At 42.5% G+C, this 16327-nt stretch overlaps 1 protein-coding gene across 1 annotated transcript in view; it reads right to left on the bottom strand.

The window, feature by feature from the left end:
• Positions 1-16327, bottom strand: part of ube2na (ubiquitin-conjugating enzyme E2Na) — a 51768-nt gene that overhangs the window by 15051 nt on the left and 20390 nt on the right. The window contains exon 2 of the mRNA XM_060923762.1: positions 8820-9066. Coding sequence (XP_060779745.1) covers positions 8820-9066 — 247 coding nt within the window. The remainder of the gene's footprint in view (positions 1-8819; positions 9067-16327) is intronic.

The raw sequence follows: 16327 nt of genomic DNA, 5'->3' as shown, positions 1-16327 counted from the left end.
CTATAGGTCTCCCTGGAGCAACTCGTACTATATTTAGCATTAAAATCATTTAGCTCAAGTATGTTTCCATTTCCATCCAAAACATGCACAACAGACCAAATTTGTGTTTTGCCATCCAGTCTTCCATAAACATAGACCTCCTCTGACTCAATATCACCCTATTATTCCACAATGGCACATTATGGGGGCTGAAATTATGTTTGAATATCATTTTCCAATATAACAGAGCCTGTTGGTGAAATTGAGAAAGTTTTATGGGCAGTTTGGATATTTCAAAATCACATACTAATAGAAACTCAATACCTCCAACTTTGTTGAAAACCAGAGAAGGCAACGAGAACCATCTCATCACTTTGTAGATCTGATCCCTACACCGAATCGACTGATCATCATCTGTCAGCTGAGCTTCGCATCTCCACCTCAGACATTCAACCTGACTCTGATGCACTCGTTAAAGACCAACAGAGACTAGATTTCTCTCACTGAACAAATAAAAAACTGAAAAACACCAAATGAGGTGATTAGACTACAAATGTGGGCATCATTATAATATGATGTATCTTGCTTGATATTTGGAGTAGAAAGACAATATTGTGATGTCTTTATTGTGTTTTGGGGTGAATGTGACTGAAAAAAAAAAAAAAAAGGTACAAACGTTCACATTTTGTTAACCATTGTTTTGGGAAATTTGATTGAATTTTTTGTAAGGCAGCCTCGTTTTTCCCATACTCTGACCAGTCTTAGCAGCTTGTAAAAACAAATGTTATTTACTGCTTTATATAAAGAAATACAATTAATATTATGCAGAATTTAGTTCAGCCTTTTGGTCCGGCCCTCTACAAAATTCTGTTTCTCATGTGGCCCCATGGAAAAAATAACTGCCCACCCCTGCCATACAGGATAGGGTCGTCATCTTACCATGTGGGAACCATGTGATATGCTATAATTTAATACGCACTAAATGATTGGAGGTATATAAGAAGGATTAGCCAATCGGTTCCCACCTTTTATTTAGTCACATGTACACAGCCTCAGCAACCAAACGGTGTGCAAGTAACGGCGTTCCTTTTCAAATAAGTCCAACGAGAAAGTTCGAACAATTACAGGAAAATTGCACTTGGCCGAAAAACAACCGATTCAGACGACATTACAACCGATGATTTCCATCAGCAATCGGTTACTAATGAAAACCCTGTATTATAGTGCCCTATATAGTGTGTAGGGAGCGATTTCAGACACAGGGAAAACTTCCGGCTTGATTACATCAGCATTCGCAAGAGGGCGCGCGCGTCTTTTGACGACGTTGGCAGATGTTGGTCGCTTTGATTTCCGCTGTACGCTTTACTTCCGTCTTAAGATGTCTCGCACAGGTCTCAACGAAATCTCGTTTACGCCCATTGCTTTGACATATGGACTGATGTATTACATAGCATATTTCAAACACTCATAACTTGCTATAGCAGTGACAAAATAGCAATCAAAAATGCATTCCTATATTTAATAAAATGAGATAGAATTTTAATGATAAAAAAAAAAATTGCCTTCAGTTCCCCTTTAACATTGACCTCTTTGTGCTCTGACAAGTCTCACTCATAGCCATGTGGACAGACCGATATGAGATGGCAATCATGTAAAGTCTGCATCTTGGTTCTATTCCAACAGGATATTTCCAGATGTGCATCTGAAAGAATTATGATCGATTCGCATGGGATAAACGATCTGCACACTGCAGAAATGGAAGTGTTTTCATGAAGTATGCATGCTTGTCAGAATGCAGTTCCATGCAGACTACCTACATCTCATAAGTGCAAGCAAACTGGTTTTATATTTATTATACCCGCTTGCTTTAGGGAGCATGGTTATGCTTGATTGTCAGTAGGTCACATGACCTTCACATGCATGTGAGCTGTACCGGTGCTACAGCCTTAATAACGTGCCTAAATGACTTTCCCTTTTAAACATGTATTGTTCCACAGGATATTAAGGAATTAATATGAATAATAGGTGATCCAGTCATAAGCGAACAGAGCTCAGTTCAGGTGTAAACAGGGTAAAATGGCTCTCAGACACACAGTTCTGCTCATTCAAACCAAATTCAAAGGTGGTCTTGGACGCATATGGCAAGCTCAGATTTGTAGTATGAACAGGAATGGGTTTTGACACATCCTGGACAAGAAAAAAAGAACGCCAATCAACTGCATCACTGCTGTAGTTGGGAAACTATATAAAAGTCATTGCAAGACTGTTTGGAAATCATGCTGAACTGATAACTCTTTGGTGCACTCTATCCTTTTTGTAATGCATTTTGGCATCTCATCTGACAAAGCGCTGTTAAAACAGTCCATACATGTCCATAAAACAGGACTCATGGGGCATTTCTGCCTGAAAACAAATGCAGCAGAAAGCTGCAGTAATAAATACGTGCAACCCCCCTTCCTCCAGAGGAACTGATGCACGAAATCCGAATGCAAGTGGTCACAGGAGACGCATTCGTACTGCTCGATGCAAATAACTACATGTCTTGGTCATCGACTGTATAAGACACGGACAATGTGCCATCTCTATTAAAAATAAATAGAATAAAATACCCCCCCCCCCCCAATGTCTAGTGCCCCTGCTGGCTGGCACCATGCCAATTTCTCGCATCGCCCATTCCCACATTTCAATGACAAAACAGTCTTTTTTTTTTTCTCCTCCCAGGTGACTTTTCTGAACCAACCCGTCTTTCCATCCAAAGTATCTAATTTGAACGGTTTTCCCCCTACACTGATCTCTGCACATTTATTTTCCCTCAGATTAGTTTTTAAAATATTACATCCACTATATAACAAGGTGTGGCTACACTTGGGAATGAAGTGATTGACAGCCTTGGCTGGGAGAGACCAGCTGCATCACACCCAGTCACGCCTACATATTTGAACTTTTCTGGACACATGCACTAATACAAACTGTTAGCCATTTCTATTAAAAGCATTTCAAACATCTAGAGATTTCAAAGGAAAGAAAAGGCTAGTTTAATCACTACCTTCCCATATACCTACCTTGATAGTTATATTAGTTCAGTATTAACGATTAAATCGGCCCCCAAAAGCCAGATGTTCGGCAGTGAACAGCTACCAATAACATTAGGACCAGGGTTCTCCAGAAAATCTGCAGTAGCTGGCTTAAATAAATAAACGTAGTAGGCGGCTAAGGGTAGCATCTCACTGGGCTGCGACAGCCCGCAACTACTTGGAGACACAACAATTGTGATAAAATATGCGAATTAGCAACAATTTTCACTTGGAATCACACCGAATTGATATTGGCATATTTTACCGCAATTGTTGTGTCTCCAAATAGTCGCAGGCTGTCGCAGCCCAGTGAGATATTACCCATACACTCGCACTTCCTGTCTCACGGAAACTGACTTGAGAAGGGTTCCTGATGGCTTTGCGACACATTTGCGGCTATTTTGAGAGAAATTGTGCCGCACCAATTTTTTGAATATGTTCAAAATTTCAGCAATGAAGGAGCGCGAGGAAATTGAGAAGCCCCGCGAATGTTTCAAGACACTTTTGAAACTCTTTCGCGAATGACATTCGCAATTTGTCGCAAGCTGTCGCAGCCCAGTGAGATACTGGCTTAATTCTAGGGGTTTTTAGGGGCATGGCCCCCCAAGAAAATTTTGAAATTTACAGGCCTTCTGGTGCATTCTCAGCTAATACACTACTCACCATTTCACTTTAAATACCTGCAAAATATGTATGAAATTTCCCTCCAGATGTGTGCGCGATTGGCTCTCTCAGTTACCCTCTGTAGTATGCTGCCTGGTTCTGTATCATAACTACATACGCTACAGTGTGGTCACGTGGTCCGGCTCAGCCAATCAGAGTGCGAGAATCGATCAAGCATGGTGTCGCTTCCAGTCATGCTAGACCTGAATCGAAGGCAATTTTGTAGTGAAATAAGCGGATTTGCAGCAAATTATGGGCAGTGGAGATAATTTTTTTTTTTTTAAATAAAATCGCTTGACCATTGAAAGTTGTGTTTTTCTGGGATCGAGTAGCCAGCACAGACCATCTGTATAGGCGGAGAAAACCGCCAGTCGCCAGCACTTGTAGACATCTCTGTAGGATGGATTTTATAAGCAGGCTAGTTAGTTTACAACGCATTCAGAACAGCCACGGGTAACGAGTTATTTACTTACCGGAGATGAACGGGTAACACAACTTCAGCGAATTTTCAGTTTAAGTGATAACCGTCCTTCCTAAATGCATCCGCATCAATGAAACTAATGCCGCTTTTCCACTACAAACGCGGCTGAGTTGGGCTGAGTCGAGCTGAGCGGGGCTGTTGGAGTTGCATTTCGACTACAACCGCGTTGAACCGTGCTGGCTGGAAGTGGGTGGACACATTGGGTGGAGTTAGCGAAAGTGGGTGGATGTCACGTGATGTCGTTAGGCGGCGCAAACAGTGACATCAGTGAGCTTTTAAGCGGTAGTCTCACGACCCGGATAGTAAACAATAAACATGGAGGACATGGAGTCGTTAGTGTTGCTGGTCTTGGTGCTGTGGCTTGTTGTCACCGACAACGCCAACAGATACTGGCAAGAGCGTATAGATGAGGCGAGGCGCATACGGCTTCAGAAATTCTCGTAATTCTTCCGGGTTTATGGTGTTTACAGATCCCAGCGTGCTCGCGGGGCGTGTGAGGACACTCCTCCTCACCAATCAGTGCACAGGGGAGTGTCTCCTCACGCCCCTAGCCCCACTCGGCTCGGTTTGGCTCGCTTCAGCCCCACTCCAAAACCGTGCAAGTTTTGGGTGTTAAGCAGGGCTGAAGCGAGCTGAGTCGTGCTGTTCTGAGGTAGTCGAAACGCGAGCTGTGTCGGACTGAAGTGAGCTGAAAAAGGGTAGTGGAAAAGGACCATATTTAAGCTCCCTGGAAACACGTAATAAAGACAATGAGAAATGCACCTGTATTCATCTGATCACTTCTAGTCCTAATGATTGGAAGAAAGAAGCGGGCCTGCCAAAGGAGCGGATATACCCGACTCCAGCTCTCGTCTTTATTGCACAGCCTATAGCAGCGGAAAGATTCTACTGCACAGACTCTGGTTCCAAATTTGACAACACTACAGAGATACTTTGCCTTCATTTCTATTGAACAGGAGGCACTGAGCCACACTATCCAGGTTTTCTACAGTCGATGGTCTCAGCTGTTCACTTATGATCGAATCACTCAAAATGGCTGTTAATACCAGGTGTGAGGGCCAAAATGAGTCAATCAGGGTTGTTTTACAATCAGGGTACAAAGTTTGTGTCACAGGGGTCCAAAATTCAGATTGATTCAAACTGGTTCTTGTACCAGTTTTTAAGTGAAGGACAAGTTAAAGAACAGATTTCAGGTAATTTTTTGACATGTGTGTATGGTAGTTTTGTGTAATCTGCTATAAGATGGGAGAAACAAATGAAGTGATTCTCAGAGAGGACATTTTTTTTGACAATTCAGAATCCACTACTTCCACAGTGCTTTTAAATAGAAGGCTGTAAGCTTTGTGTTAGTTGTCTCTAATATTTATGTCCCAATATCTTGACCACATTTTAGGATGAAAATAATCATTTTAGATATGTTATTTTATATTGAAAAATTAGCTGTCTCGGAGAGGACTTTTTTTTTGACACAATTACATACTAATTTGATCAAAATAGTCTGAAAACTTACTGGCATTCAACATTAAAACTTAACTATGTTTCCAATGATATGGAACCAAATGTGTGTTTTATGGTATAAAGAATGATGTAAGTGCATCCCTTTTGGAGCTACCTGTGGTCAAAAAAGCACTTTTTCTAAATGACATGAGTAATTTTGCTAAATATGACACACATTGCCATACATTCACCAAAAATAACGTTATCACCAAATTTTTTTTTGCATGGTAAATAGAGCTATCACAGGGCTACAATAAACAACCAAGTTTATTTCGTCAAGCCTTTTGATATTGAAGATAATAAGTGTTAAATGTGATTTTTAGCTTGCGTACCCTGATAGTAAAACAACCCATAATTCAAAGGTGATCAATCATCTTAAAAATCATCCTACAATAACCTAGTTAATATTAGTTCAAGTTTTAATTCAAGCAAACTTAACCTATATGTAAAATTAATGATTTAAAAAAAAAAAGGCATGTCTCTATTAAAATAAATAAAATCCCTAAAATCAGAGATGTCCACAAGCGCCAGCAACTGGCGATTTTCTCTGCCAGCTACTCGATCCCGGCGGGGGGATTTACAAATTGCCTTTCAATGTTCAAGCAATTTATACTGTCTCCACTGCCCATAATTTGCTGCAAATCCAATTATTCCACCATGAATTTGTCTTTGATTTGGGTCCAAACATGCTCGGAAGCGACACCATATTTGTTGATTGATTCTCATGCTCTGATTGGCTGAGCCGGACGACGTGACCATGCCGTAGCGCAGGGGTGTCCAAACTGATCCCATGAAGGGCCGTGTGGCTGCAGGTTTTCATTCCAGCCATGCAGCAGCACACCTGACTTGGCTCATTCAATCAACTGAACTGTCTTCACACAGTCAAATACTTGCAGCCACACCCACCCTTGATTAAAGGGTGGGTGTGTCAGTTGATTGAATGAGCCAAGTCAGGTGTGCTGCTGCATGGCTGGAATGAAAACCTGCAGCCATACGGCCCTTTATGGATCAGTTTGGACACCCCTGCCATAGCGTATGTAGTTGTGTTACAGAGCCAGGCAGTATACTACAGAGAGTAACTAATGGCCCTTTTCCACTACCCTTTTTCAGCTCACTTCAGCTCGCTTCAGCCCGACACGGCTCGCGTTTCGACTACCAAAAACCAGCACGACTCAGCTCGCTTCAGCCCTGCTTAGCCCCTAAAACTCGCACCGTTTTGGAGTGGGGCTGAAGCGAGCCAAACCGTGCCGAGTGAGGCTGGGGGCGTGAGCAGACACTCCCCTGTGCACTGATTGGTGAGGAGGCGTGTCCTCACATGCTCACACACGCCCCGCGAGCACGCTGGGATCTGTAAACACCGCAAACCCGGAAGGAGAATAATTACGAATTACGAGAATTTCTGAAGCCTTATGCGCCTCGCCTCATCTATACGCTCTTGCCAGTATCTGTTGGAGTTGTCGGTGACAACAAGCCACAGCACCAAGACCAGCAACACTAACGACTCCATGTCCTCCATGTTTATTGTTTACTATTCGGGTCGTGAGACTACCGCTTAAAAGATCACTGATGTCACTGTTTGCGCTGCTTAACGACATCACGTGACGTCCACCCACTTTCGCTAACTCCACCCAATATGTCCACCCACTTCCAGCCAGCACGGTTCAGCGCGGTTGTAGTCGAAATGCAACTCCAACAGCCCCGCTCAGCCCGACTCAGCACGGCACGGCTCAGCCCGACTCAGCCGCGTTGGTAGTGGAAAAGCGGCATAAGAAAGCCAAGCACACGCATCTGGAGGGAAATTTCATACATGTTTTGCAAGTATTTTACAGGGAAATGGTTAATAATTTACGAGCCGAGAATGCACCAGAGACCGCTAGAAGGCATGCAAGTTTAAAAATCCTTTTTTTTGTGTGTGGGGGGAGGGGGGAATGCCCCCAGATCCACTGAGCATTAGCACATTCTAGAGCCACTTTTTTTTTTTTAAAGCCGGCCACTTCAGATTTTCTGGAGAACCCTGCTAAATGCTTTACTGTTCTCCATTAAAATAATCAATCAATGCGTAATAAATAATTTTTGATGCCCTATAAAGTTTGGGAACATTACACATCTTACACAGAAGGCTCTCTGTACATGAAAACTTGAAAGCAGCAGGATCCTAAATAGCCATCCAGCCAAAATGGCAAGTAAAAAACAGTCTCAGGTAAACAGATAATTAGATGATCGTAATTGTCAAATTCTCAGTCAGGTATGTAACACTATCCAATCCTGCCAAAATACAACAACAAATCACAATGTTCATCACTAAAATTTGGTAAGTTTGCTAAAGCAACACCCAGGTTCTGTGGCTAGGTTTCTGATTACCAGGTCCATCCTCTGATAATTTGCAGATTGGACTGTGATGGGTTCAAGCTATCAGGCCTAAACTGTGAATCATTTTACAGAAGTCCTCTGATGCCCCTTTTCCACCAAAGCAGTTCCAGGGCTGGTTCGGGGCCAGTGCTTAGTTTGGAACCGGGTTTTCTGTTTCCACTGACAAAGAACTGGCTCTGGGGCCAGAAAAACCGGTTCCAGGCTAGCACCAACTCTCTGCTGGGCCAGAGGAAAGAACCGCTTACATCAGTGGGTGGGTGGGTGGGGGGGGTGTGTGTTTGTTAAGACCGACAACAATAACAAGACCGCGCAAGATCGCCATTTTTAAGCGACAAGAAGCAGCAGCTGTACAAACGCGAAGTCATCCATTATTATTATTGCTGTTGCTGCTGCTGCTTCTTCCGTGTTGTTTTTGCTTCGATATTCGCACGAAGGTTTATGCAAACGTAGCGACGCAACTGATGTATACAGCGACGTAACTGACGTGGCTTCCCTTAGCACCGCGAGCTATGGAAAAGCAAACTGGTTCTCAGCTGGCTCGCAAGTTGAACGAGTTGTGAACCAGCACCGGCCCTGAACCAGCCCTGGAACTGATTTGGTGGAAAAGGGGTATTAGTAAGTGCAGATTACTGTATGGAATAATTTATCGTCAGGCCAGTTCTTTATCTGTGCAACGTACTGAAGCCAAACACCAACGTAATCTAGAAACAATAAGCCATGCAAAGGGAATTAAAAATAACTCTCAGGTTACTTACCTTTCAAGATATCTAGGCATATTCTCCCCAGCTTATCAACATTGGGATGATATATTTTGGTCATGAATCGTACTTTTGGAGCTGCCATGGGGTATTCTTCAGGAAGAAAGAGTTCAAGTTTAAAAGTCCCTCCCTCAAAGGGGGAGTCCTGAGGTCCAGCGATGACCACATGGAAGTAGCGAGCATTCCCTTCATCGGGCTCCGCTTTAATGCCTGGCACGGGCTCTGCCAACAAACGCTGAGTTTCCTAGTCACACACACATGCACACACCATGACAGGGGGGAAGAAAAAAGGAAAAAAAATAGCAGTTAGAACAGATCTTGCTTGTAACTTGCTTCCTGGTGCCCTCAGTCAATTAGGAATTAGGCTAACACTGGCACTGGCTAATCTGATTGCACAGATATTACAGCAGGGGAAAACATGCTTGATGCCACTCACAGGTTCATAGTGCCTAGATAGCTGTGGTCAGAAGTTTACATACACTCAACACGGACATGAATGTCATGGCAATATTTGGTTTTCAATGATCTCGTTGAACTGTTCTTCTGTGGCAGAATGACGACACAACATCTTTAATAGAAAAAAAAGAATTTGGTGCACAAGTTAATTTATTTTGGGTTTTCTGAAAACACAGGGTCAAAATTATAAATACAAAAGGTCAAACATTTACACATGTACTGAGATTCTAAATTCAGTGGTGCTGAAACTTCCAAAATGTCTTAACTTGCCAAGGCCTTTTAACTTCCTGTTAGTCATCACGATTGACTGCAACTGGTAGTTTCTCGGTTCCCAAGTAATAAGGGTTGATTTGACAATTTACTGGGAGGTGTAGCCACTTGTCTGGAAGAAGGCCCAAACGGTCCCCCTCAGCTGAGAGGAAATTGGTTTGAATGGTCAGGAAGAACCCAGGAACCACCAAGGTGTAGACCACAAACTTGAAGCTGCTGGAACACCAGTGTCACTGTTTACAGTCAAGCGTGATCTACATCACCATGAACTGAGAGGCCGTCATCCAAGAAAGAAGCACCTGATAGAAAATCAACACCTTCGAACTTGAATAAAGCGACCACATGGACTAAGCAAAAGCCTTCTGGAGATGGTCAGATGAGAAAGATTGCGTTGTATAGCCACAATGACGAGAGGTATGCTTGGAGGAGTCAAGGTGAGGCATTCAGCACCAAAAACACACTGTACCAACTGTTACACATGATTAAAAAGATGGAAGACTACCTCAGAATTGGGTGTTCCAACAGGACAATGATCCCCACACACACCAGAGCTGGTGCAGGGATGAGAGTGGGTGGTCACCAAAAAAGCAGAAAACAAGATGGCGCCCGAAGCCGGGGGTCTGGGAGGGATACCCCCCCAGGAAAATTTTGAAAAATAAGGCCTTACAAACCACTTTTCCTGCAATCTGAGCTGTAGTAGATAAAAAAAATCTGTTGTCTTTTTTATATATTTACATGAAAATGTGTTTCAAATCAATAGGAGTATTGTTTGAATTCAAAATAAAATCACATTCTACATTCAATGGTATGGTTATAATTTATGATCAACAAAAATGACAAACTAAATTCACATTAAACATAAGTTTTATTAATTATCAAAATGTTCATATATTAAATTAAATTTCTTAGGGAGAAATGGTCAGTCACCCGATGTCCTCATTAGTTGCATACGATTTCAAAGTCTTGAAATATTTAAGTTTTCAAAACCGTCAGCATTAATTCAGATTTACTGACCATCATATACATGTTCAATGTATTAAATCAAACGAATGCTAAGTTTATGGGATAATGTCTATGTACACTTTATACAATTATTTATAGTTCACACTCACTTCTCATTTTCATTTAATCATTTCGACAACTTCTTCAGCCTTTTGGCCAAAGACAAAAGCTTGTCAGTCCTCTCTGTTTTTTATACCAGCATCGATTTCAAGTACCTTCGCTTCGTCTCGCTTGTCAACTGTATTCGGCATTTTGAATAAAAAAGCCGATACGAAAGAGAAACGTATTTTTGAAGCACAGCGACGATGAACATGTGCAAGTTTCGATAAAATAGAACAGATGCGGGTACTTTTGTAAGAACTGTTATGATTGGCTTTTGTTCTCTCCCACACTCTTGTAAGAACTGTTATGATTGGCTATCATGCTCTCGCCAGCGATGTTTTGGCCAATTACATTGTAGATAACACGTATTCTACTGCGAGACTTAGCGAGACTAAAGATGGCGAAAATGTAAACATGTAACATCGTCGTACGCTTGAGTATCACGAAGGAACATACCCCAACCCCCCTCAATGGAGGAAAAAAAAAAAAACCTCAACTCAACAGATTTGGCATAATATCGATATTTGCTCAGAAAAAGCGGAAATCCGCCAAAAACTCTCATCCCTGCTGGTGTGGAATGGATAAAGGCAGCTAATATTAAGCTTTTGGAATGCCCTTCCCCAAGTCTTAGCCTCAACCCTATCGAAATGACGTAGACTGTGCTTAAAAATCAGGACCATACCAGGAAATCAACAAACTGAATCTAATTCTACCAAAAAGGAGTGGTGAAATATCCAAAATCAATTCTGCCACAAGCTTGTTGATGGCTACCAAGTGTTTGATCAAGGCGCAACTCGCAAAGGGACCTTCAACCAAATAAATCAGTGGGCTGTAGGTATGTTTTTGGCCCTGCATGTCTAATTTTGACCCTCTGTTGATGTTCAAACACCACAAAAAAATTGGTGCACAAATTTTTAATATTTAACCTAACTATCTGCACAAGGGCGCAACTACTGAAAGTTTCCCTCTGCTTTCCCACACTGTGTTGGAAAACTGGAAGTGAGAATTTCACTTATGAGCCAAGACCTTTACAAGAAATTACAGGAATTACAAAACGTTAGCTAATCATAACATTGACTCTACTGCAACATCCCATAAACCATGATGATAATCTCCATCCACCATGAATTGGCTACTTTAATTAAATTTCTTGTAAGGCTCCATGAGGACAGCATTTTAAAATCAAGAAATCCCTCGGCAATATCATTGTAACTGAAATGACACCTTAATTAAATGAACGTTAATATTGCACAGCTGTGCCAACACTGCAAACAAGAAAATCCTAGTCGGCATAGAGCAAACTAATTTAGCTTGGATTCCATTGAATACACTAAATAGCTGTTCCTTTCAGTCATTTCAGCTTCTCAAGAAATATTCTGGGCCAAAAGAGGTCCTTACGCTAATATTTTCCAAGCATTTTCCTGCATATCTAGACATGAGCAAAAATATGTGGACATAGGTACACTCAACTATGAGAGACAGAATGGGGGGAAAGAATCCAGGAAATCACATTGTAGGATTTTTATGAATTAATTCGTTAATTCCTCTGTAAAATAAGTATTTGGTCACCTACAAACAAGCAAGATTTCTGGCTCTCACAGACCTGTAACAACTTCTTTAAGAGGCTCCTCTGTCCTCCACTCGTTACCTGGATTAATGGCACCTGTTTGAACTCGTTATCAGTATAAAAGACACCTGTCCACAACCTCAAACAGTCACGCTCCAAACTCCACTATGGCCAAGACCAAAGAGCTGTCAAAGGACACCAGAAACAAAATTGTAGACCTGCACCAGGTTGGGAAGACTGAATCTGCAATAGGTAAGCAGCTTGGTGTGAAGAAATCAACTGTGGGAGCAATTATTAGAAAATGGAAGACATACAAGACCACTGATAATCTCCCTTGATCTGGGGCTCCACGCAAGATCTCATCCCATGGGGTCAAAATGATCACAAGAACGGTGAGCAAAAATCCCAGAACCACACGGGGGGACCTAGTGAATGACCTGCAGAGAGCTGGGACCAAAGTAACAAAGACTACCATCAGTAACACACTACGCCGCCAGGGACTCAAATCCTGCAGTGCCAGACGTGTCCCCCTGCTTAAGCCAGTACATGTCCAGGCCCGCCTGAAGTTTGCTAGAGAGCATTTGGATGATCCAGAAGAGGATTGGGAGAATGTCATATGGTCAGATGAAACCAAAATAGAACTTTTTGGTAAAAACTCAATTTGTCGTGTTTGGAGGAGAAAGAATGCCGAGTTGCATCCAAAGAACACCATACCTACTGTGAAGCATGGGGGTGGAAACATCATGCTTTGGGGCTGTTTTTCTGCAAAGGGACCAGGACGACTGATCCGTGTAAAGGAAAGAATGAATGGGGCCATGTATCGTGAGATTTTGAGTGAAAACCTCCTTCCATCAGCAAGGGCATTGAAGATGAAACGTGGCTGGGTCTTTCAGCATGACAATGATCCCAAACACACCGCCCGGGCAACGAAGGAGTGGCTTCGTAAGAAGCATTTCAAGGTCCTGGAGTGGCCTAGCCAGTCTCCAGATCTCAACCCCATGGAAAATCTCTGGAGGGAGTTGAAAGTCCGTGTTGCCCAGCGACAGCCCCAAAACATCACTGCTCTAGAGGAGATCTGCATGGAGGAATGGGCCAAAATACCAGCAACAGTGTGTGAAAACCTTGTGAAGACGTACAGAAAACGTTTGACCTCTGTCATTGCCAACAAAGGGTATATAACAAAGTATTGAGATGAACTTTTGTTATTGACCAAATACTTATTTTCCACCGTAATTTGCAAATAAATTCTTTAAAAATCAGACAATGTGATTTTCTGGATTTTTTTTTCTCATTCTGTCTCTCATAGTTGAAGTGTACCCATGATGAAAATTACAGGCCTCTCATCTTTTTAAGTGGGAGAACTTGCACAATTGGTGACTGACTAAATACTTTTTTGCCCCACTGTATACATCACTCAGGCTGCCAGATAGTGACGAGTCATTAATCTGTCCACAGGACACATTTCCAGTGATGATGCTTTACACCACTCCAGCAGACACCCGGCACGGACACAGTTATGCTGATGTGCGGCTGCCCGGTTATGGAAACCCATTTCATGAAGCTCCTGATGTTGCTTCCAGAGGCACACTGGAAGTGATGCAAGTGACAAATGAGTGACGCAACAGAGGCAAAGCAATGTTTATGTGCAACACACTTCAGCATGCCATTGTGCAAGCTTGTGGGGTCTCCAGCTTCATGGCTGAGCTGCTCTTGGTCCTCGTAGTTTCCATTGTAGAATAACAGAACTTGGGGAACAAAAGTTTCGCCTTTGGGGCAGAAATTTCACAAACTACCTTGTGCCAAAGTTGGTGTCCTGCGACAGTGCCGCATTGTAAGTCACAGAGCTCCTCAGTATGACCCATTCTACCACCAGCGTTTGTCTACAGGGATTTCATGGCTGTGTGCTGGATTTTATGCACCTGTTATGCCCCTTTTCCACTAAAGCAGTTCCAGGGCTGGTTCGGGGCCAGTGCTTAGTTTGGAACCGGGTTTTCTGTTTCCACTGACAAAGAACTGGCTCTGGGGCCAGAAAAACCGGTTCCAGGCTAGCACCAACTCTCTGCTGGGCCAGAGGAAAGAACCGCTTACGTCAGCGGGGGGCGGAGTTGTTAAGACCAACAACAATAAGACCGCAACAGATCGCCATTTTTAAGCGACGAGAAGCAGCAGCTGTACAAACGAAGTAATTTATTATTGCTGTTGCCGCTGCTGCTTCTTCCGTGTTGTTTTTGCTTTGATATTCGCGCCAAGGTTTATGCAAACGTAGCGCCGTAACTTCCGTATACAGCGATGTAACTGACGTGTACAGCGACGTAATGACATATGCAGCGACGTAATGATGTGGCTCTGCTTAGCCCCGCGAGCTAGGGAAAAGCAAACTGGTTCTCAGCTGGCTCGCAAGTTGAACGAGTTGTGAACCAGCACCGGCTCCGAACCAGCCCTGGAACTGATTTGGTGGAAAAGGGGTATTAGTAAAGGGTGTGGGGGTCAAATACCTGAACTCAATAATTAGGAGTCTCTACATACCTATGACCATATAATGTAGCTTCTCTTTCTCTCAAAGTGCACAAGACAATCTGGCTTTGGCTGAGAGAAAAAAAAAACAACAACAAAAAAAAGGCCTCACTGTCTAGTAATCATTCAATGCTATTTAATCACTCTTTTTAAACAGCAGATTTAATGTTTCTAGCCTAGTTTGTTACAAGTGCTTTATCCCTGTTTAGCGCACACGTTTCTGAACATGTGTGCGTATTTGCTTTAACATCTCTTCTTGGGGAACAAAGTTCCGCATTTGACAGCCACAGACAGCAGATAATAGCGTCATGACTTAAACAAAGCTCTCCACAGAACAAAGAACTTAAAGGCAGGCCAGGCACAGAGTCATGGTTTCTTTTAGCATACTCTTTTACAGAAAGTTAGACATAAATGATAAAATTTCTCTGAAAATGACTACAAATGGTGGCAATTTACCATCTTTTCACAGAATAGAACAGGCCTCTCTTCTTCCTCACAGACTTAATGGAGGGATATTAATTATTAAGCACATGCATGCTTTCGTCTAAACTGGGGAACGGGGCGCTGCGCCCTCTTACTCTCGGCGTGCGCCCCCTTACCGAAATGCCGATTGAACCCCAAGTCACACATAGGCCATGCACTTATATGCGACTGCACAACATGCAATCTTTCTCAAAATTCTCTTTTCTCCATGAAAACATCCCAGCAACACTACATGACAATGTGTCTGATCATCAAATACGTGATAATTACTCCAAAAATATTCCAATCACAGCAGATACACGGTCAGACGGTGCAAAAACAATCCGAATTGGCGTTTTCCAGACCGAGGTGCCATGTTGTTTGTTTAGTTGTTTACTTGTCGCAGCTGCTCTTGCGAGATTTGACATAGGTTACATACAAGGTCAGCTGACTTGTCGAGCGAAATTTCTCGAGACTGAATGACCTTTCGCCTACCGGCATGGGAGCTTTTGACAGAAGTAGTTCGGGAGTTGTTTTTGTTGACACTTAGGTATTTAAAAATGTCATCCAGCGGCACAAAACGGAAGACAAAGACTGTCCGGGGCAGATGACGACGACTTTTTTTCTGTCACAAAGCGGATAAAGATGTTTTCGATGGCGAGATCGCGACAATCGAGGGATCGTTCCGTGCCCTCGTTGAAGGACGCACCAACCGAGCGCTATGACAGCGGCATCGCGGAATCCGTGACGAACGAATACCAGATGTCTTGCTCTGATGAAGGCACTGAGTGTTCAGTGGAAAAGCAAAATGAGAAAAAGGCAGAGTTCCAGGAAAAGTTCGAGTACGTTTTTTTTTAAAGCACGCTTACATTTTTTGCATGGTTTCAAACTTTGTGATTTGGGTTGGATTCCAACTTTACAATGTTTACTTTTTTAGTTTCCTTTTAAAGAAAATCATTTTGCTCTGGAATTTATTTTTCATTTTGAACAACTAACTACCTTATTCTAGTATAAGAAAACAGATTTCTCTGGTGAATGTTTAATACTTTAAGTTTGATTCATTTGAATTATAAATTTCAATTTGAATCATGAGGAATTAATGTGTGTAATTGGAATTATGAGGTATTAGAAT

This window comes from Neoarius graeffei, chromosome 6 (assembly GCF_027579695.1).
Source record: "Neoarius graeffei isolate fNeoGra1 chromosome 6, fNeoGra1.pri, whole genome shotgun sequence".
Taxonomy (NCBI): domain Eukaryota; kingdom Metazoa; phylum Chordata; class Actinopteri; order Siluriformes; family Ariidae; genus Neoarius; species Neoarius graeffei.
This window is presented reverse-complemented; position numbering and strand designations above follow the sequence as displayed.